This window comes from Chinchilla lanigera, unplaced genomic scaffold (assembly GCF_000276665.1).
Source record: "Chinchilla lanigera isolate Chin_1 unplaced genomic scaffold, ChiLan1.0 scaffold00004, whole genome shotgun sequence".
Classification (NCBI taxonomy): Eukaryota; Metazoa; Chordata; class Mammalia; order Rodentia; family Chinchillidae; genus Chinchilla; species Chinchilla lanigera.
This window is the reverse complement of record NW_004955405.1, coordinates 38,770,074-38,789,885: the sequence shown is the minus strand read 5'-3', so window position 1 is coordinate 38,789,885 and position 19,812 is coordinate 38,770,074. Positions and strand designations below refer to the sequence as shown.

General features: G+C 50.2%; 1 protein-coding gene across 1 annotated transcript; it reads left to right on the top strand.

The window, feature by feature from the left end:
* Positions 1-351: 351 nt before the first annotated feature.
* On the top strand, positions 352-16,196 carry Nfyb (nuclear transcription factor Y, beta; the record flags this gene model as incomplete). Its single annotated transcript, XM_005374587.2, is given in 7 exon segments — positions 352-436; positions 7,886-7,979; positions 9,198-9,328; positions 11,602-11,799; positions 13,297-13,378; positions 14,098-14,177; positions 14,530-16,196. Coding segments are annotated over 7 exon segments (624 nt in total). The 3' UTR covers positions 14,563-16,196.
* Between the last annotated feature and the right edge of the window lie 3,616 nt (positions 16,197-19,812).

Here is a 19,812-nt window from a genome sequence, read left to right as displayed (position 1 = left end):
TTAAGTAGTGTCTTTGTATCTTGGGTGTTAGGTCCAATCAGATATATAATTTTACATCTCTTTCCTGGTCTGTAATTTTGTCCCCTTCTGGTACACTCTGGTGGATGTTTATGGTGAGCATGACAAAAATCAGGGTTGTGTTGGGACAGAAGTTTCTCCCTTCCCGGTGGAGTTAACTTTCTTGTAAGTTCTCCAAAATCTTTAAATTGAGCAAACATTTATTGGGTGTCTGTTTTTTACACTCTGTTCACTAAGACTTGCAGAGAAAATTATATGTGCCCTCTTTAATTTTACTAGAAAGCAAACCCACGGCCTACAGGTCCTTACCACTAACAGATGTTTGTCTTCTAGGTTGACGTTGGGCCAAGCCTGGACACCGCTTTAGACAGCTGTTCTTGAGCACCACCGACAGCACGGTTCTTCGCATTTCATGACAGTGAGTGGATTTCCCGTTTTGGCCGTAATTCAATACAAAGGCTGGGAGCGTGGTTATAAATGATAATTGGAGATCGCTGTTCAGTGATCGCTTTTCAAGAGCAGACACAAGGAGCCTCTGCCAGCCTCGTTTTCACGCTTTGCCTATGGTCCAGGGTGCCCTGTGCTACAGGCCGGGTGGGGTGTGGACTGGAAGTGGGGCCAGCAGCTAAGGCAGAACCCCGAGGCTGGCGTGAGTTGCTGTAGGATGGGGGCCCAGTAGGTAGCATAGTGGCTTCTCAGAATATCCAGGCTCTGCTCCTGGATCTGTGACCTCGGGCAGTCCCAATTTCTTTGAGTCATAGTTGCTTCACTCCCGAAATGAAAGAGCGCCATTTGTCAGACCTGAAGTGAAAGGCTCATCCTAGCAGTAAAATTTTTATTAGCCCTGAAGATAGAGTTGGAAACAAGTTTCGCTGGGTGAAGTGGGGGACCCGCTGTGAAAATGAAGCTTGCGCCTGACCAGGAATAGACCTGAGATCTATAGAACCAGTTTTGTGAATATATTTGCCTTAAAACAGTATGCTAAGAGCCGGGCCTGGTGGCACACGCCTGAAATCCCGGCCCTCACACTCAGGAGGCTGAGGCAGGAAGACTGTAGTGAGTTCCAGGCCAGCCTGGGGTACACAGTTCAAGGCCAGCCTGAACAACAGAGGGAGACCCTGTTGCAAGAACAAAACAGTAAGTTAAGGTAGGTGGGGTCGTAGTCCACTGGAAGGAGGAAAGGAAGGGCACATCTGGGAAGTGTTTTTAAAGAGGCGAGGATCAGCTGGCCTGAAGCAGATGACAGGGCCTATGATGCCTCTGGTATGTTCAGCCTGGAAGAGCGGAGGTTGCGCTGTTTTGCACAAACGGTGAGAAGATGCCCCTTGTCCCTGCGGGGGCCCGGGAGGGAGTTTCATTTCCTGGCACTGAAGCTCGCTGTGATAGGAGAGCAAAGGGGTCCTGCGCCGTGGGTTGCTTCCGTGCCAGGCAGAACGGCAGTTGTAGGCCAGTTGGTTATGAGCACCGAGGTGGTGTTGAATGAGCTCATTAAGAAAGCGAGGGAAGGGAGAGCAGTCCCATCGGGGTGAGGCTAGCAGGGCTGCGGAGGAGAGGATGAACGCACAGGGTTACGCCTGAGGTGTCAGGGGACAGAGTCCCCAGCTCAGTGCGGGCTCTGTGGTGGCCAGTGCAGCCCGTGGCAGTCAGGCAGGAAGAAGGCAGGGTGGGTTTGAAGAGTGATGTGCATACTCACGGTGTTGGGGTAGAGCGCGTCTCAGGGAGTTGAATGGAGAGTAAAGGGGTGCCTAAGGGCTGGCTGGGCACGCTGGTAATCCCAGCACTTGGGAGGCTGAGGCAGGAGGATTGTCGTGGATTGAGGCCAGCCTGGGCTGCATGAGTTAAAAGGCGAGAATGCGAGGCCGGGTGGAATTAGGGCTTCCCTGTGTGCACCAGATCCCGATGAGGAGTCCGTGCGTGTGCGTTCCTTCCCGTCTCAGAGAGAAGGGCGGCGGCGGAGTGCGGGTGGGAGGTGTTACGTGGGGTGTTCTCCAGCCTGGACAGAAGGACTGCGGAAGGGACCGTGCGACACCAGGTGTCTTGCTAAGTGCTTTAGGTGCAGTAACTCCCCCAAGCAGCCCCTGTAAGAGGTGAGGCTGCAGCGCGGGATCGTCAGAGCAACTCGCGCCAGCCGCCAGCCCAGGCAGGTTCCTAGGAGCAGCGCTTCCAAGTGATTGCCCGGAACTTGTCCTGGGCTGCGAGCGCTGGACGGCTTCAGCAGGTGGTCAGCAGGCTCGGCTCAGGGAGAGGCATGCAGGATTAGGCCTAGCGCTGCAGGAAAATGCTTGTGTCGGGGGCTGTAGACTTGTGTATTGAGTCTCTGAAAATACACCATACATAGTCAGTCCCACCCAGGGCAAATCATCAGCCGCTGTGCCTGGGTTCTCCGCGGCCTGGGTTCTCCGCGGCCGCCCGGTTGATACGCATTTCCCGAGACACTGCTCTGTAAGTGCAAGCGCAGGAAAGCGCTGTGCTTGTGCGTTAGTTACTAGCATAGTTCAGCGTCGCTGCCTCAGAAAGCGGGGCTGTTAGCCAGCTTCTTACATGTTTAGAGACCAGCGCAAGCAGTTCCACTAAGTAGTTAGTGCAGTCATTGAAATGACTTTGATGAGACTGGACCTCGCGCTGGCCACGCACACTCCCAGGGACGTGAGCGGCCACTGTTAGCCCGCGCTCTTCTGTGCTGCCTGGACAGCGTCCTGCGCTGGAGCTTGTCCTCACAACGGGCCAGGTCTGGGCCGCCCTGGTCCTTCCTCTGGCTCCACCCAGCCGACCCCCAAGTCCCGCTGGTGTCGCCTGCTACCAGGCTCCCCCGTCGCTTCGCTGCCGTGACCTTCAGGGCTTCGGCCTGGGCTCAGGCCCCAGCTGGCCGCAGTGTTGTTCTGCTCCTTTCCCACCGCGCAGCACGGGTGTTCTGCATTTCACCGCGTCACGGTTCACCCCAGGTGCCGCCGCCACGCGCGCCTTTATGTCCCGACACCCAGGTGTCGCTCGAGGGGGCGTCATTCCAACCAGTGATTCTTGTTTGCACAAGAGGCACTCATACATCTATTTGTTTTATATTGACTAATTTTGCTTATTTCTTTATTTAGAACATTGTATGCGCCTTTGAAGTGTTTTTGGTTTTGGTTTGTTTTTTGTTTTTTTCCAGTACCAGGAATTGAACTCATGACCTTGGGCTTGCCAGGCAGGCGCTGTGCCGCTGAGCTAAATCCCCAGGCCCGCGCCTTTGAAGTTTATTTCTAGTGAAATCTAGTAATAGGTTCTGGTTATTTTCTTTCACTAATTTGTGTTTGTGTTATTTGTGAAAAATAACCTATAATTTTGTACTACATCTGTAAAAACTTATCATAAGTCCATTACTTCTGATGTATGCACTTCTCTGGAGCTCAGTGACACTCTTTCACAGTACAAGACAGACACATTCGGGACACTGACACTGACACTGAACAGGAAGTGCCAGAGATCTGCGAAAGAGAAAACTGAAAGCGGGAGAAAGGTTCGTGTATCAGGGAGGGAGAGTCTTAGATGGAAAAACAAAAAAGACGTCTCCCCACTGGCACCTGTTCATAATACAGAAGTGACAGAACTTGAAACCAAAGAACTTCAGTCATGGTTGGTGATTTTAAGAATTCTGTGGGTGGTGTTGGCAGAGTAGACCAACTTCTGACGGGCCATCCTGTCATCAGAAAGCAAGGAAAACAGTATAAAATATTTATGCACCTTCTGGACAAAACTACGGAACTCGTTTATCCAAAACAAGGGGGTTCAGAAAGTCATTTACAATTTAAATTTGTCTACTAAACTAAATACTTGAAAAATATGGGGCAGTGACTGGGGATTTAGCTCAGCGGCACAGTGCTTTGTGAGTTCAATTTCCGGTACCAGAAAAAAGCCAAAAAAGAAAAAGAAAAAAAAAATACAGGGTAGCAAAACACCAACGAGGACGTCCGTCATCGCCACCTTGACCTTTGCCCTTACTAGGCAGACACTTCCGTGGGATCTCACCACCCACAGGAGACTAGGCAAGGCCAGCACCACTGCGCACAGGGTGCTGTGCAAGGAAAGACAATAATGCAGCAGTAATTCGGAAGGAGACTGGATACGACTGTCCAGACTGTAGCGTTGCCTTGTGTATTGAGTCTCTGAAAATACACCATACACAGAAAAATTATTGAATAAATTTGATAAAATAGGTTTTTTTATAATTCCAGTTATATATTCTTATAAAAATAAGAAAAAAATGCAGTGTTTTTGGTCATCCTGTATTTAAAAAGAGCCAGGTGTGGTGGCACACAACTGTAATCCCAGCACTCGGGAAGCTGAGGCAGGAGGGTTGCAGTGAGTTTGAGGCCAGGCTATGCTACATAGTGAGTTCAAGGCCAGCCTGAGCTAGCCTAGACTCTGTCTCAAAAAAAACAAGTGGAAGAGATCTGATACGTATTCTTCTGCTTAAAGTTCACTGGTGTGCTCTTGTCCACATGCAGCTGAGCTTGCCTCGGTCCCGGCACGGCCTGTTTTTTCCTTGTCTGGAGCATTGTTCTCCACCTTTTTTTGCCTGACTGGTTTATATTCCTCTTGAATCTCAGTTTCAGTACTTCCTGAGGCAGCCTTTTTGACCCCCTCAGACTGGTGAGGCCCCAGGGATAAGCTCACCAAGCACGTAGCAAGACACCTTTACTTTTTGTTAGCTCTCGGTCCTAGGAGGTAGTTAAGTGTCTGTAATATTTAATAGCTGTGTGTGACATTTGTTGCAGCCCATAGTATTTCTGTGGATCTGGGAGTGGGTGAGGCGGAGTCCTGTTCTCATCAGCTCCTGGCTCACCCAACGTCCCTGGGAGGATGGAGAGCAGGAGACACAGCTGAGCAAAGGGATTCCAGAGCCCTGTCCTGGGAGTGCCGGAGCCCGCGCTCCACCCCCAGCCCTGCCTGCTTGCGCAACCTTTAACTCACAGGATGAGGACAGAGGCCTGGCTGGCAGTGTGGACTGTACAGGACTGCACCTAGCAGGGCCGAAGTACTGTGTGCACATGCAGTGGGACTTGTGGGTGGCCTGCGCTCTGTTCCATAACAATTTCAAGGCGGTTTTAGATGTAGGAAAAAACCTTTGGAATGCATCTCACAACTTTCCCCACCATTCCTTATGCATAGGCAGGATTCCAGCAGGAGAGGGAGCACTGGTGTTAAAGACCAAGCCAACCAGGGCGGCATTTTGATGGTAGAAAGAAAGGAGAAGAACAAAAGGTGTAAAATGACAAAGAAGCTAAGACTTGCAGAAGGAAAACATGCAATAAGCGGAAGATGTGTTGACTTCTCTTCACAGATGGGAGGGAGCCAGTGTGTGTAACATACTACCTGCCACACACGGTTCTGAGCAGTTTTCTGTCTACAAGGAAATGCTTTTGTTTAGAGAGGTGACTGCTCTTAATCCAAATTATAATCTTACTGCTTTTTAAAATATGATTAATTTTTTTTGCCTTTGGTATCTGTTGAAATTCTCATCGATAACTTTGAGACTGCTGGCTGTGGATACTGATTTAACAAAGAATTTGTTACTGGTCCCGGCTTGCCAAAACACAGATTTGTTTCTGGTTGCTGGTTCCGAAACAACCTGTCAGTCCTGGGGCTGGGGATTTAGCTCAGCGACAATGCACCTGCCTGGCAAGCGCAAGGTCGTAAGTTCAATTCCTGGTACTGGAAGAAAAGCAAAAAAAAAAAAAAAAAAAAGAGAGAGAACAACCTATCAGTCCTGTCTCCTGCACCTTATCTTCTTTGGGTCTTTGTAAAACCAGGCACCTGCCAGATACCCTGACGGACCATCCTTTCTTGGCTCATAAATCCATTATCACATCCCTGCAAAGCTACTCTCCCAATGTTGCTTTATTTTGGGCTCAAAAGCGCACTTTGTATTTGGGTCATGCCTCACACTCGTCTATGTCAGCGTAAGATGGGGATGGCAGGACTGTGTGTGCATTCTGGTTTTCTGTTTGTTTGTTTTGTTTTTCTTCTAGTACCAGGAATCGAACTCACAACCTTGCACTTGCCAGGCAGGCGCTATGCTCTGAGCTAAATCCCCAGCCCCTGTATGTGCATTCTGTATAGAAATACATGTAGCTGCTGGGGGTGTTTAGGTTTAGGGGTCGGTAAGTGTCTTAGTTACTTTCTCAGTGCTAGGACAAAATACCCAACCACCCACAAGTTAAAAGAGGAAAGGTTTATTTTGGCTCACAGTTTGTAGAGGTCTCAAAGGCAGGGTGGCATCGGAGAGGAGAAACAGTCCATGGCAGGGGAGGCAGACGGCAGTGAGCAGCAAGCAGTAGCGGCTTTCCTTCTCCTTTTTCTATATATTCCATCCAGGCTACAAGCCTGACGGTTGATGCCACCCACACCCAGAGTGAAGCTTCCCATTACCCACAGCCAGAACTGTGCTAACCAGTCAGCAGACTCCTACAGTTACCTCACGCCCATCGTCTGTGTTCGCTGTCCCTAACCCTGGCTGACTCTGAGAAGCCCCACCTGTGAGTGTGTGAGGTTTTGTGGGACATCGAGACTCAAGCCGTAACAACAGGAGAGTCAGTGTAAGCTCGCTGAGTTTGTGTAGTTATATTTTACTAAAAAGTCAGTGAATAAATATGCACCTGTGCTCTCATAGACTATTGAAGGCCTGTGGGTTCAATTTTATCCCCGCTTAAACAGCTGTATAAATTATGGACATAAATCTGTAGCTACAAATTAAAACATCAAAGTCAACAGAAGAAATGCTGTGTTATTAAAGACTTGGAAACTAGCCCAGCACTTCAGTATTAGGTAGAAATCCAACAGAAATGGAGAATTATGTAAGTATTATATAATGGAGTATTATATAAGGACTAAAATGTTGCAGTTAATAGCATTAAGTTTGTGTTAACCCCTGGGCCTTAACAAATATTTAGGATCAACTACAGTATCTCTTTCTTTCTTTGACCCAAGACATGTATATTCCACTTAATTTTTGCTACACTTTGCACTCAGATGACATAATGTTTATTTTCACCCTCATCCGAGGGGTCCCTCCCCATTGTGAGAGTGGGGTCTGCAGAGCAGAAAGCCCTCCAGGGGCTCCTGTCAGTGATGTGGGACCTGGCGTTGAAGTTCCGTTTTTTCCAGATTTTACCTCTTGGAATTCTTCTGTGCTAAGCAAAATTAATTAAGTAGGCTTTCCTTTACTAGTCACTTTCACTCTCCCTTGTCAGTGGTTTAATGTGTAGATGTCATCTCCCTGGCATTGCCTTTTGTTTTTTTTTGTGAGGGACAGGGAGAAGGAATTCACCTGTGACTCGAACTGGGGTTGGGGGCTCCTCAGCGTGCGGGCTTTCGGGTGCATAGCTGTGCTCTCCCCAAGCAGCGCCGGAAGCCGAGATGCTGTGTGCGCTCTGGAGCTCGGGTGAAGCGGCCAAGCGCTGTGCCGCGGGAGCAGAGGGCGCACAGCTGCGCCCGACTCCAGCAGCAGAGTGGAGGCGAGGCCGCCGGACCCCTGGGGTCACTGCGCAGCGGGTCGTGGCTTTGTGCAGCATTGCAGGGAGACGTCAGTGCGCATCAAGGCCGGGTGTACGCTGCGGGTCACGCAGCTGAGGAGCGGGGCGCGTGCTTTAGTCGTTTCCTTGTCGTGTTTCCCCACTGGCTTTGCGCTCACCACCTGTGGAAGATGGACGGGAGGCTCCAGGCGTTGGTAGTGATGGAAAAGTTTCCAAAGCAAGCAATACGCAGCGTCCCTTTCATTAGGCTTAAGGCTACAGAACTACGTTGAGCCTTCCCGGGAGTGTGCAGGCCCGGGCGTGGTCTTCTGTCCAGGCCCTCCCCAGGAGCACTCACAGGCTTTCTTTCCCCCTAGATGGATGGCGACAGTTCTACCACAGATGCGTCGCAGCTAGGGATTTCTGCGGACTACATCGGAGGGAGTCACTACGTGATCCAGCCTCACGACGGTAAGAGCCAGGGCCGCAGCCCTGGGAAGACTGCGCCCAAGCCCTCCTTTACGGAACTCACGTAGTTTCTTCCAAAACTGGTTGCTGACTTCCTGTTTAAGTTTTAAGGGTGACAAATTCTTACTGCATGAACTCAGCGAATGCAATATTGCTTTGAGGGGTGAATTCAGTTGCTGCCATGGCTAGTACTTAGGTACAGACTTACGTTGCAGTGTTATATTGGCCCGTATTATGTTTACTTTTGTGGCATTTTGACTTGTGGAATTAAGAATTAAAATATATTTTCGAAGGTGTGGTAAAGAGATTAGTGTTTCATCCTAAAACAGTTGTGGTAACATTATTTTAAACACACAAAAATACAAATTGAATGAGCTTAAGTGCTGTGCCGGTACAGAGTGGGAAGCTGAAGATCCTGTATTTGGTCCGTGCACAACCGAAAGGGTGTTGGCTCCATGACAGTGTCTGCTACGTCTAAATCTATACAATTTTAACATTTATTGTTGTAAAAAAAATTCACTCACTCCTGGGACTTTGTTTTTTTGTTGTTGTTGTTTTTGTTTTTCTGCCGGTACCAGGAATCAAACTCACGACCTTGCGCTTGCCAGGCAGGCGCTGTGCCGCTGAGCTAAACCCCCAGCCCCTACTACTGTGGCTTTGTTAAAAAACAATTCCATTAGTAACACAGCCGGGCCAGTAATGCGTAAGTGCAGCCTTCCCGTTCTGTGTGGGATTTCAGGCAAACTTCTCAGGAGTTCTACAGTTAGAGAGCGCGGAGCAGGCTTAGGAAACCTGGGCTGGGAGGCGCGCACAGCCTGGCTCCAGCAGGTCTCAGGGAGCGGGGCAGTGCCTGCCGAGGCGCAGCTGCTTCGGGGACGGCATGGTGCTGTCCAGGCCCTGGGAATCAGGAGCAGGAGCCTGCCAGGGAAACGAGAGGTGCAGAGAGTCCTGAGCCTGTCGGAGAACAGACGCGAGCGCACTGGCGGGGCTCTGGGAGAGGAGTGGGGATGCTGAGCTTTTTGAAGTGGGTGAGTTTGACATTAATGAACAGGCTCCGTGCTGGCCCTGAGAAAACCGTGGAAGGAAGTGCTGCCCGCTCCCAGAAGGGAGAGGAGCGAGCCGGAAGGTTTGCGTGCCCAGCCCTTCAGGCAATTTCAGTTTTCCGTCGCAGAGTACAAACTGTGGGAAACTTGAGAGCTGACAGGGTTTTGTTTCTTGTAGATACAGAAGACAGCATGAACGATCACGAAGACACGAACGGTTCAAAAGAAAGCTTCCGAGAACAAGACATTTACCTTCCCATTGCGAACGTGGCCAGGATAATGAAGAATGCCATACCTCAAACCGGGAAGGTAACACAGAGGAGAGATTTTAACCTGGAAATCACACAAATGCGTAGTTAAATCAGTAACTAGCTTTTGATCCAGTCGTCCAGCCTTTCAGCAAATCAAATATTTATTTCTCCACGCGCAGTTAGTGACCAGCACCCCTCCAGGTCCGTGTGTCCCTCGCCTGGAAGCAAGTGGAGTGGGACTCGAGCCCCCGCCTGCTCTGAGGCCAGCCCTTTTGGGAGCGGGCAGGCAGCGCTGTAGCTTCGGTAATGTCTCGTCAGCATTAGGTCACACTGGACTGCAACAGTTAGGTTTTTTAAAAAGCCTGGTATAGATTCCCGGTACCAAAAAAAAAAAGAAACAACCCAGTATAAGGAAACAAATATTTTTAAACAGTTACAGATGTTTATTCCTGTTTTTTGGTACTGGGAATCAAACTCATTGAGTAAATTTTTTTTTTTTTTGGTATCAGGAATCGAACTCAGGACCTTGCACTTGCCAGGCAGGCGCTGAGCCACTGAGTGGGAATTGAACTCATGACCTTGAACTTGCTAGTCAAGTGCTTGAGCCGCGGAGCTATTTCCCCAGCCCAGCAATTACAGATGTTAATATACAACTGGCATGATTTTTTTTAAAGTACTTGTTTTTGGTACCGGGAATCAAACTCACAACCTTGCGCTTGCCAGGCAGGCATTGTGCCACTGAACTATATCCCTGGCCCTTTTAAGAGTAGCTTTGTCTTCTTAGAACAACTTTTAAAAACTTAACCATTCTGCTTTTCACGTGGCCTGAATCACAATTCATACTTGATATAAATTGTTTTCTATTACATAGCAGCCGTTGTTGATTTATTACGGCGTATGAAAGTACTTAAAACAGTAATGAGCGCATGCGAGCGAAGATGCCGTTAAAATCCATCACTGAGCCTCGGTGGTGCAGCTGGGGGGGTCCCTCCTGTGTCCTAGGAGAAAAGGGGGCAGCTGGCGCCGCCGGGCCCAGCCCGGTGAGCAGCATGCGCTCGGTGCCCGGCGGTCAGCCTTCGGAGGCTTCTTGTGAAGAAGTGAATGAGTGTCTCATTTTAAAGTTGGTTCCGTGCCTAGTGGTAACAATTTGGGTGTATTTGGGTAAATGTTAAAATTAGTTTTACTTTTGTTTTCTTCAACATGGCTACTAAGAACCGTGAAGTTCCACTTTGGGCCTCTGTGACGCCGGTGGGCCTGGCCGGGCTCTGAGGCCCTGTTCAGTGTCCCATGCGGAGGACAGACGGGGGTCAGGGACGTGACGGTAGCAGGCACTGAGTGTCGTCGCTGTTCGGCGGCTGTAGGTGTGGGCCAAGCCCTGGGTTTCCACTTGGAGCCCCCACAGCGAAGGCGAGTGGCCATCTCCTAGGTTACGGCAGCCTTCCGACGCTCAGGGTCCACGCCTGACGTGTGTGTCCGCCATGGTAAAAACGTCACTGTGTTACTCTCTTTCCTAATCTTACATAACTGGGGGTCTTAGTGGAAATGCTAAGGCAGGGAAGTGGTCCTCAGCCTGTAGTCCACAGTGCACTTTGTGTGGCTGTAATGGGATCGATTTTCCTGGGGAACTCAGTTTTCAGCCTATGTGGGGTGGTGGGAACATCTACCCCTTGTTTTTTGATATCTGAATTGTATCTGAGCTAGGTGTGGTGGCTCAGGCCTGTAATTCCAGTACTTGGGAGGCTGAGACAGGAGGATCCCTGTGAGTTAGTTCAAGGCTAGCCTGGGCTACAAAGTGAATTCAAGGCCAACCTGAACTGCGTAGTGAAACCCTGTCTCAGAAAGACCAAAAAAAAGTATTTGAGTTGTTATACTGACTAGAGGTTAAAATTGTTAAGTTTTGAGGCGGGCCTTATGTAGTCCAGGCTGGCCTTGAATTTGCTAGGTCACTCAGGATGGCTTTAAATTTGTGATCAGGATCCTCCTGCCTCAGGCTCCGAGTGCTGGGATTACAAGCATTACAGGTGTGCACCACTACAGCCAGCCAGTTTCTTTAAAAAACTTGTGTTTGTTTTATAGTGCTGGGGATCAAACCCAGGGACTCCCCCTTCCCAGGCAAGGTTTCTGGCACTAAGCTGTATCTGCAGCCCCTTGGGGTTTGGAATCTCACAGCACACATAGGTAGTGTTACTTAATAAATCTCTAGGAGATGAAAGGTCAACTCTCAGAAACCGGAAGCTGGCTTCTTCTGTGTAGCCTTTTGTTTTTTGCAGCTGTTAGGAACGTGGTGGTTGTATTTCCTGCAAATTTACCTGTGATTCCCCTGCCCTTCAGATTGCAAAGGATGCCAAAGAGTGTGTTCAGGAGTGTGTGAGTGAGTTCATCAGCTTCATCACGTCGGAGGCCAGCGAGCGGTGCCACCAGGAGAAGCGGAAGACGATCAACGGGGAGGACATCCTCTTCGCCATGTCCACCCTGGGCTTCGACAGCTACGTGGAGCCCCTGAAGCTGTACCTTCAGAAGTTCCGAGAGGTGGGCGCGCCTCGCTATAATGTAACTTAGGCTTATTACTTGTTACGTTCTATTTTGTAGCAGATTATGTAATGTTTGTCAGAAATATTTTGTCGCTTAAATTATAGCACTTAAATAGCAAGTCTCTCATTTTTTCTTTTCTGAGTACAGTGTGGTTATATACAGTGATCGGGGGACTTGGGGTGCAGAATTTCTGAGGCTGTGCCCCAGCTCCATTACCTGTGAATCCCTCGAGCCTAGGCAGATTTATTTAAACACCGTGGCCCTCCTCATCTGTACAGTGATTTGCAGCACCTTCATCGTGGAATTATTTTACTTTTATTTATTTATTTATTTTTTTGGTTTTTCTCCTGTACCGGGAACCGAACTCACGACCTTGCGCTTACCAGGCAGGCGCTTTGCCGCTGAGCTAAATCCCCAGCCTCTCATTGTAGAATTATTGAGAGCACTAACTAAACAATGGTCAGCATTACTTCTTGCTGTTTTTTTTTTTTTTTTTTTTTTGGAGCTATAGTCTCACTATGTAGTCTAGACTGGCCTTGAACTCAGGAATCCTCCTGTCTCAGCCTCCCAAGTGCTGCGATTACAAGGCTATGCCACCACCTTCAGCTTGCTGTTGTTTTTTTTTGGCTTTTCTCCGGTACCAGGAACCGAACTCACGACCTTGCGCTTGCCAGGCAGGTGCTTTTTGCCGCTGAGCTAAATCCCCAGCCCCTAGCTTGCTGTTGTTAAAAGAGGTAACATCACCAGGCATGGGGGCACGCCTACCAGCACTCGGTAGGCTGAGGCAAGAGGCTTACAGTGAGTTCGAGGCCAGCCTGGGCTACATAGTGAGACTCTGTCTCAAAAAAAGGGACGCATCAAGCTTGAGGCTTTTTAGATAATAAAAAGAGAGTTATATTTCTTCCTTATTGATCAAGTTCTTGTACACTTCCTATTCGGTTATCTTTACCTACGAGGGTAAGTTTGTAAAGTAAACTGAGTTCCTGGCTTATTTATTGCCACCCTGCAGCTCGGGCGTCAGGTTCCGAGGCGTTCAGATCTGTTAATACCTTAGGGTGAGCACCCCGTTACACTGGTGATACCTGCCTGGGAAGATGCACGTAAGAAGAGAACGTGTAAATTCTTCGTGATACTTTTTCAAATTCTTACTATTATGGAACCTTAGGGTAGATGGTGCTTTAGAGGTCTTTAGTTGAAGCGGTAACGTTCACTTGGGCATTTTGGTCTTGTTCCCCCAGTCCTTCCGGTTGGCTGAGGTGAGCAGCACAGTGGGGTCGTTCGTGGGCGTCCGAGTTCAGTGCTCACGGCATCGCAGACTTCTGTCTGGGGCGGCGCGGTCTTCTCCTTTGATGTAGTGGGGAAGGAGCTCACTGGGGCCAGAAACACTTGGGGCCTGCCAGGTCCTTCCCGTCTCTCGGCCGGGACGGCACGGACTGAGTCCCGGCCGCGGGCCGTGGTGTGCGCCCAGACCGACGCGTGTGTTCTGCTCCCCAGGCCATGAAGGGTGAGAAGGGCATCGGCGGCGCCGTGACGGCGGCGGACGGACTCGGCGAGGAGCTCACGGAGGAGGCCTTCAGTAAGCCGGCCGGCGGGCGCGTTGCCCGCGCGCGGGACGCCTCAGGGCGCCTCAGGGGGGTGTCGGGTGTCCCCGCCGAGGGGCCGCCCCGAGCGCCGGGCCCGGTGCTTCTCAAGATTTCGTTCCCTTCTGCCCGGTCCGAGGGGACGCGTGCTTTCCATCCCGTCCCTGAGGGTGCTGGCTGGTTTCTCAGCCTCTAGTTTTTGGTGCCGAGTCCCGAGAGATGGGAGTATTGAGAGTTGCGGTGAAGAGTGTAAGATCCTGTGATTCAGATAAATTTGAGCGCACGGATTCTGTTCTGAAAATCAAGAGCAGTGCTGTCATGTCGGCGAGGGGGCCCGCAGCGAGCGTGTCCGTCCTGTGCGGTTCGCGCAGTGTCCGTCCACGGCGACGTGCGGCAGGCCACGCACACACGTGGCTCCGCAGCCCGGCTGCGGCCCGGCTCGCCGCGTCCCCGCAGCGTGGACCTGGAGACCCAGCGATGCGCAGTGCAGGCAGGGCCCGCGCACGCCACTGCCTCGTCCTGGCGCAGAGAGAAAGGGCAACAGGAAAGGCGCAGCTGTTAGGGAACTTTTCTGAGTGGGAAGTCCACACTGTGATTTTATGTGAGATGGCGTACGATGAGTGGCAGAACTGTAAGGGACGTTGGAGGCGCGTGGAGGGCTCGGCCCAGGGGCACGTGCGACTGTCCTCCTCCAGCTTTCTTTGTTTACTTCCAGCTAACCAGTTACCAGCTGGCTTAATAACGGCGGACGGCCAGCAGCAGAACGTTATGGTTTACACAACGTCCTACCAACAGGTACGGCACCTCCTGTGTAAACTGTCTGAACATTGATTACATCCATTGTTTTTTTATCAGCTAATTTTAGTATACTGCGTATTGTCAGAGGCATGAGAAGAGCTATTAAAATTATTTTCTCAGAATATACATATGGTTATAGGCGGTGTTCCCTTGGTGATTAAGTAAATAGACGTGTTCATTTGCATGGACCGTTTCTAGGAAGAGTCACAAGAAGCGATGAAAGTGGCTCCTCTGGGCCGCAGCGGGTGGGGACTGGTGTGAGAAGAGGCTTGTCTCCACTGCCCCTGCCTGTGTGAATACGCTACTTCTGAGCTTTTGCTTAAACGCCACTCCGTCTCCGTTTCCTCAGATTTCTGGTGTTCAGCAGATCCAGTTCTCCTGATCGGGAGGGAGAAGAGCGAGCGTGCGGGACGCGGCCTGCGGCTCCGGCAGCCGTCGGAGCAGGGCGGCACCGATGTCTCTTTGTAAATTAAGTAGCTGTAATGTAGCTTCCTGATGCTTGACTAATTGAGGTGTTAATTCTGACTTGAAAATCTTTTTCACGAATGATTTTAAAGAAAAATTTGGATTTTAAAGGTATTAAAATATTTTTGTTTTGTACGAGAGTGTTGCTCTGTATGACGCCTGTATGCATTGTATATTGCAATTTATTACTGTCAGAGATTTGTAGACAGTTTCTTATTTTCATATTGAATCATGTTACTTTTGTAATTCAAGTAAGCAGCTGGGTTAATTCATGATGTTTACCCTTTTAATAAAAAAATAAGGGTAGAGTTCATTTTGAATGCAAGTTGCCTTTATTATAAATTCGACTTTGTCTTGGCGCTGTAATATCTTGCATGATAACCTTGCTAGATTTTTAGCATTTGCTGTATTTATTAAAGTTACTTTTTTGGGTAAAACATCATAGTTTAAGCAGCACCATTTTTTAAGAAATGTAATCGGCCGAGTGTGATGCGGAAGCGAACGCCGTCTGCCCTGCTCTGCCCCCGCCGCCCGGGCGTGGCGTCGCCGTCCTCGTCGCGGGTCCTGGAGCTTCCGGTAACGCTAGATTCGCTTTCAGTTACATCCCTGCCAGTGCTGGAGTTTGTTTCCGTTTCGCGTAGCCCTGGCGCTCCTGAGACGGGGCCCTGCACCTGGTGTTTCTTCAGAGCGCGGCGTCAGTATTACCGCGCCCTCTCCTGAAGAGGGGTTCAGTCTGCAGGGGAGCATCCTCGTTTTCCCTCTCGCCGGAGACACCAGGTTTCCTGGGACGCTGTCCTCGCGTGTACAGACCTTTCGCACAGACGTGTGAGCAGCGTGGAGACGCGTGCGTGCTGTGGGTGAGGTGGAGGCCGCCAGCTTCTAGTGTGCCGTCATGATCTTTGCAATAAACTCAACCTAGATAATGTCACTTTGTATAATTTAGCAGTGTGCTTGGGGTGTTCCTTTTTTAAAGTGAGAATTTGTATTTTCTCATCTGTTCTTTGGGGTGACAACCTGAGGAGTTTTTAAATTTAATATCGAAAACGGCTGTTGTGTCGTTTGCCTAGAGGGAAGCTTGAGTGGCTGTCACCTGTCCACACCGCCACTTCCAGATGTGGCCTGAACAGAAGCTGTCGCTTTGCTGCAGGAGCCCTGGGAGCACGGGCCCATCTGAGGCCGTGACTGCCCTCCCACCCCTGTGGAAAATCCGTAATGCAGGAAACTAGTAGGAAGAGCGCCAGTTAGGCAGAATCCACGGTCATCCTGCTATGTTGAAATAACCAATGTTAATATTTTGATAAATACCATTTGTCCTGTTACTTTGCAAAATATGTATATTTTTATAAGAATGGGCTCATTGTGCATACTGTTTTGTAACCTGCTTTTTCACTCAACAATATATTGTGAGCCTGCTTCCCAGGTCCTGCTCGTCTTCTGCATCTTTTTTGTTGGTTTATTATTCTGTTGTATGACTGAATCATAATTTATTTGTCTACTGGAGATTTTTGACTATTTATATCTTTTCACAGTTATAAACAACACTTCACTGACTCTTGTGTACATCCGTGACTCTTCTTGAAATAAACTCAGAATGAGAACTGCCGGGTCAGCACATAGGCAGGGTGTGGAGCCTTCCCTGCTGACGTGGGGGTGCGTTTCTGGAGCGCCTGCCGTTTGGTCCAGATAGCGGGTGTCGCCATGTCACTGAGAGAAGCGCTTGTCGCTCACCAAATTTACACTGTAAGAGAACTGTAAAGATTGGGCCAGGTTTGAGGAAAGAGGATGAAAAAGGAATTGGATAGTTTTAAAATGTAAATCAGTATGTGACAGAAGTTTTTAGACTTAGCGATTTACTAGGAGTACCATCTGTGACGTGCGCACACGGGAGGGGAAGTCGCCGGTCTCTGCCTGTCAGGCGCTGCGTGTGACCCCCTTCCTGTACCTGAGAGTGAGTGTTGGCGCCTGGCACATTCCTGTGCCCTGGAACTTGAATGTGTGTGCTCCTGTATTAACCTAAAAATGCTTCCGCTAACTTTGTAAATACTGATTTTCTGAGTGCCTAAGAGAAAAGGGCTTCAATGACGAGATACAGGTAGAGGGGGGACTCAGCACCTCATTAGAAATACAAAAAATATAAATGTCATATATAAATACAAATAAACATATACATATAAAAAATCCAAAGGATTTTTTAAATGCTTCCTCCCTAGCAGTCATACATCTCCTTTGGTGTCAAGCACTGAAATCGCCTTCTTTTCCTCCAGCATGGGGACCTCTGTCGGTCACCTGCTTTCCACCGTAGTGGGCCAAGGCAGCACCGTGATCTTTAATGCTTCTAGTGGAACGCAGCCATGAGGGCCTGACTAACCGGATTCCTTTAGCAGTAGCAATTAGGCTTGAAAAGTGAAAATAGTTCCTACCCTTTGCCAAGAATGCAATCTTACAGGGTTTAAATGTGCACTTTTTTAACGTCTTGGAGAAAGTGGCGAGCTATCAGTAAGACAGCATGCATCGCTTCATGTGATAAAATACTTCGAGGCGCTCAAAGAAGCGATAAGGTGGGTCTGTCCCAACCCCGAACTGGTTGCCTCACAGCTTGTCTTCACTCTCCCTGAGCCGCAGGACCTGGGTGGGACCGTGTGTAAGTTGGTTTACACGCGTGTCCTGGGAGCTCCGTCACGGTGTGCTCAGGAGAAAGACCAGGACGGCCCCAGGAACCATCTCACACCAGGGCAGTCCACTGGTGAAAAAATACTGTTTCAGTTTGTGGTTTCTTTTCCAGTCGGGAACCTCACCTTCGCTGCTTTGTCAGCTGCTCTCTCGCCCACTCTAGCCACTGCCCTGCTGTGCTGGAGCCAGCTCCCGTCCGCCTGCGTGGCCACAGACCCCTCCGCCCAGCGCCTCCTTCCTCCCGCCTCCTACTTCTCCTAGTGCTGCAGGCCTCAGCTTAAGGCCCCAGCGATGCCTTTTGGACATTTGTAAAAAATGTGTACCAATCACCGGATACAGAGAATAGTGCCACCCACTGGGTAAGGTGTGTGACAGCCCTTAGGGTAGCTGTTTGTATGCTGATCTTAGGGATTTGTGAAGCTGTAAGACAGGATCGTTTCCAGCGGCGCCAGGAGGGCCTCATTTCTCTGGCGGCTTGCCACTGCCTTTAAAAGATAAAAGTCTGCAGCAGGGCGTAGCTCGGTGGTAGATCCCTTGCCAAGTGAGGCCCTAGGTTGGATCATCACTAGCACCCAAAAAATAAAAGCTAACGGTGAAGTCACAGAATTCCCTGCGCTCTCTCCAGAGCAGCTTCCTGGTGCGTGGCATGTTGTTAAATACGAAATTAAATAGCGTATTGCTGAGAACTCTTGCCAGCGTTAACGCCAGCCGGTGTGCCAGTGAGTGAGGCCACTCACTGAGCGCGAGGGGACCCTGCAGTAGGGGTGGCCGAGCAGTGCCTTCGGGAGGGCATGGGTGACAAAATCCCTCGTCTTTCACACCATGACTACACAACTCTGACACTGGCCTGACCCTCCACGTCTCCTGAGGGCAAGCAGTGACGTGTCTGAGCCTTCCCACTGCACCTGTGTCAGCGTGCATCTGAATGAAAGGACTGCGGAGCCCCACGTCCCGGGTCATGGGTGGCGCAACAGTCCTAGGCCTAGGACTCCAGCCGGCCACACACGGGTGGTCCCCGTGGGAGGGTCAGGAGAAGCCCAGCGCAGCCCAGGACCCCGGAGCGCCAGCGCTGGCGGCTGGGCAGCATCAGGACGCAGGGTCCAGAAAACCCCAAGTCCACATCTCACACCAAGGCAACCCTCAGCCACTCGGACACTTAGAGAACCGGCAGAGGCATCCCTCACTCAGGAAGACGCGTCTCTAAGGTGGCTTTTTCTGTGTCCGCATCCTGGCAGCAGGCCCACCCCGCGGGAGGGACACCTTCCGGTGGGTACGAAGGAGAGAACTAGTCCTCTGGTTTTTCACGGACTGCACAGCTCCACATTTCCTATTCAAGCACAAAGGGAAACCTTAATAATGTAGGCTTCGTGTCTAAAACAGCCGAGATACCGTAAGATCTCCAATTAAACCTAATGTGCTAAAACGCGTGAGGAAGAGTGTAAAATAATGTAAAATACTTTTCTAAATGCATCTCTGAGTTGACTTAAAACCAAGGAATTTGCTGGATGGGACAGGGATTCACCATTGGTAGCTTTCCAACCTACGTCACCGCTATCAACCTTATGTCTTCATTTTTTGTTTTTGATACAAATAAAACTTTTCTTTGTAAATAAAAAGAAATAGAAAGCAAGGAATAAGAAGAAATAGAAGTAGGGAAACTGAAGCAAGCCAGCGCCAACGCTGGACTCCTCCGTCTCCCGCGGTCCTGGGGCGAGGCGACCCCACGGCGACGGTCCCACCGCAGCCGCGCCTCCAGCTCCGGACCAGGGCCGCAGGCTCCAGGGACGCTCCCAGAGGGGCTGTTTCCGCCCTTGCTCACGCCCTCACTTGCCAAGGAAAGCCGGCACTGGGTCCCGGGCTGGAGGGACATGGTGCCGGCGGGAGTTACAGAGGGAGGGGGACAGGCCTCGCGGCGCCCGGCCGCCCCAGGCTGACGGGAAGAGCCCGTGTTTAAGGAGGCGGGAGCCTGGGTTGAGCCGCGAAAGGGCGCGTTAGACATTCGAACCATTCGAACTTTAAAGAAACAATATGAAAACCCAACAAACAGAAGAGGGGAAAAGAGTAAGAAAATTAAGGCAAAAAGTGGGGAAAAGACAAAAAAGGCCGCGATTGATGATGAAGCCCTAGAAGTAAACCCACTTCTAGGTGTTTGTAATCGCTAGCTCTACGGAACTGTCACCCAGGGAAAGGCCACGTCCTTCGGCTGTACCTTTAGGTATGTCTCCTGCACGCTTCAAGGATAAAGGCAGAGCGAGATCTGAGCTAACCAGACAAAGACGAACAGAAATGCTGCGATGTAAGGAACAAAAGCGGCGAGGGCAACAGATGGTCATATTCCATCATGAGAGGAGGCTCATTCCTCAGAGAAGACGGGGAAGTTCCAGGCTAACACGCAGCCAGGAACAGAGCCAAAGAGGAAGGACGCAAGCACTGCCACCCCCGCCCGTTCTGAGACGTCATTCTGAGACCCGAGGCCGTGGGGAAACGGAGAAGGGGG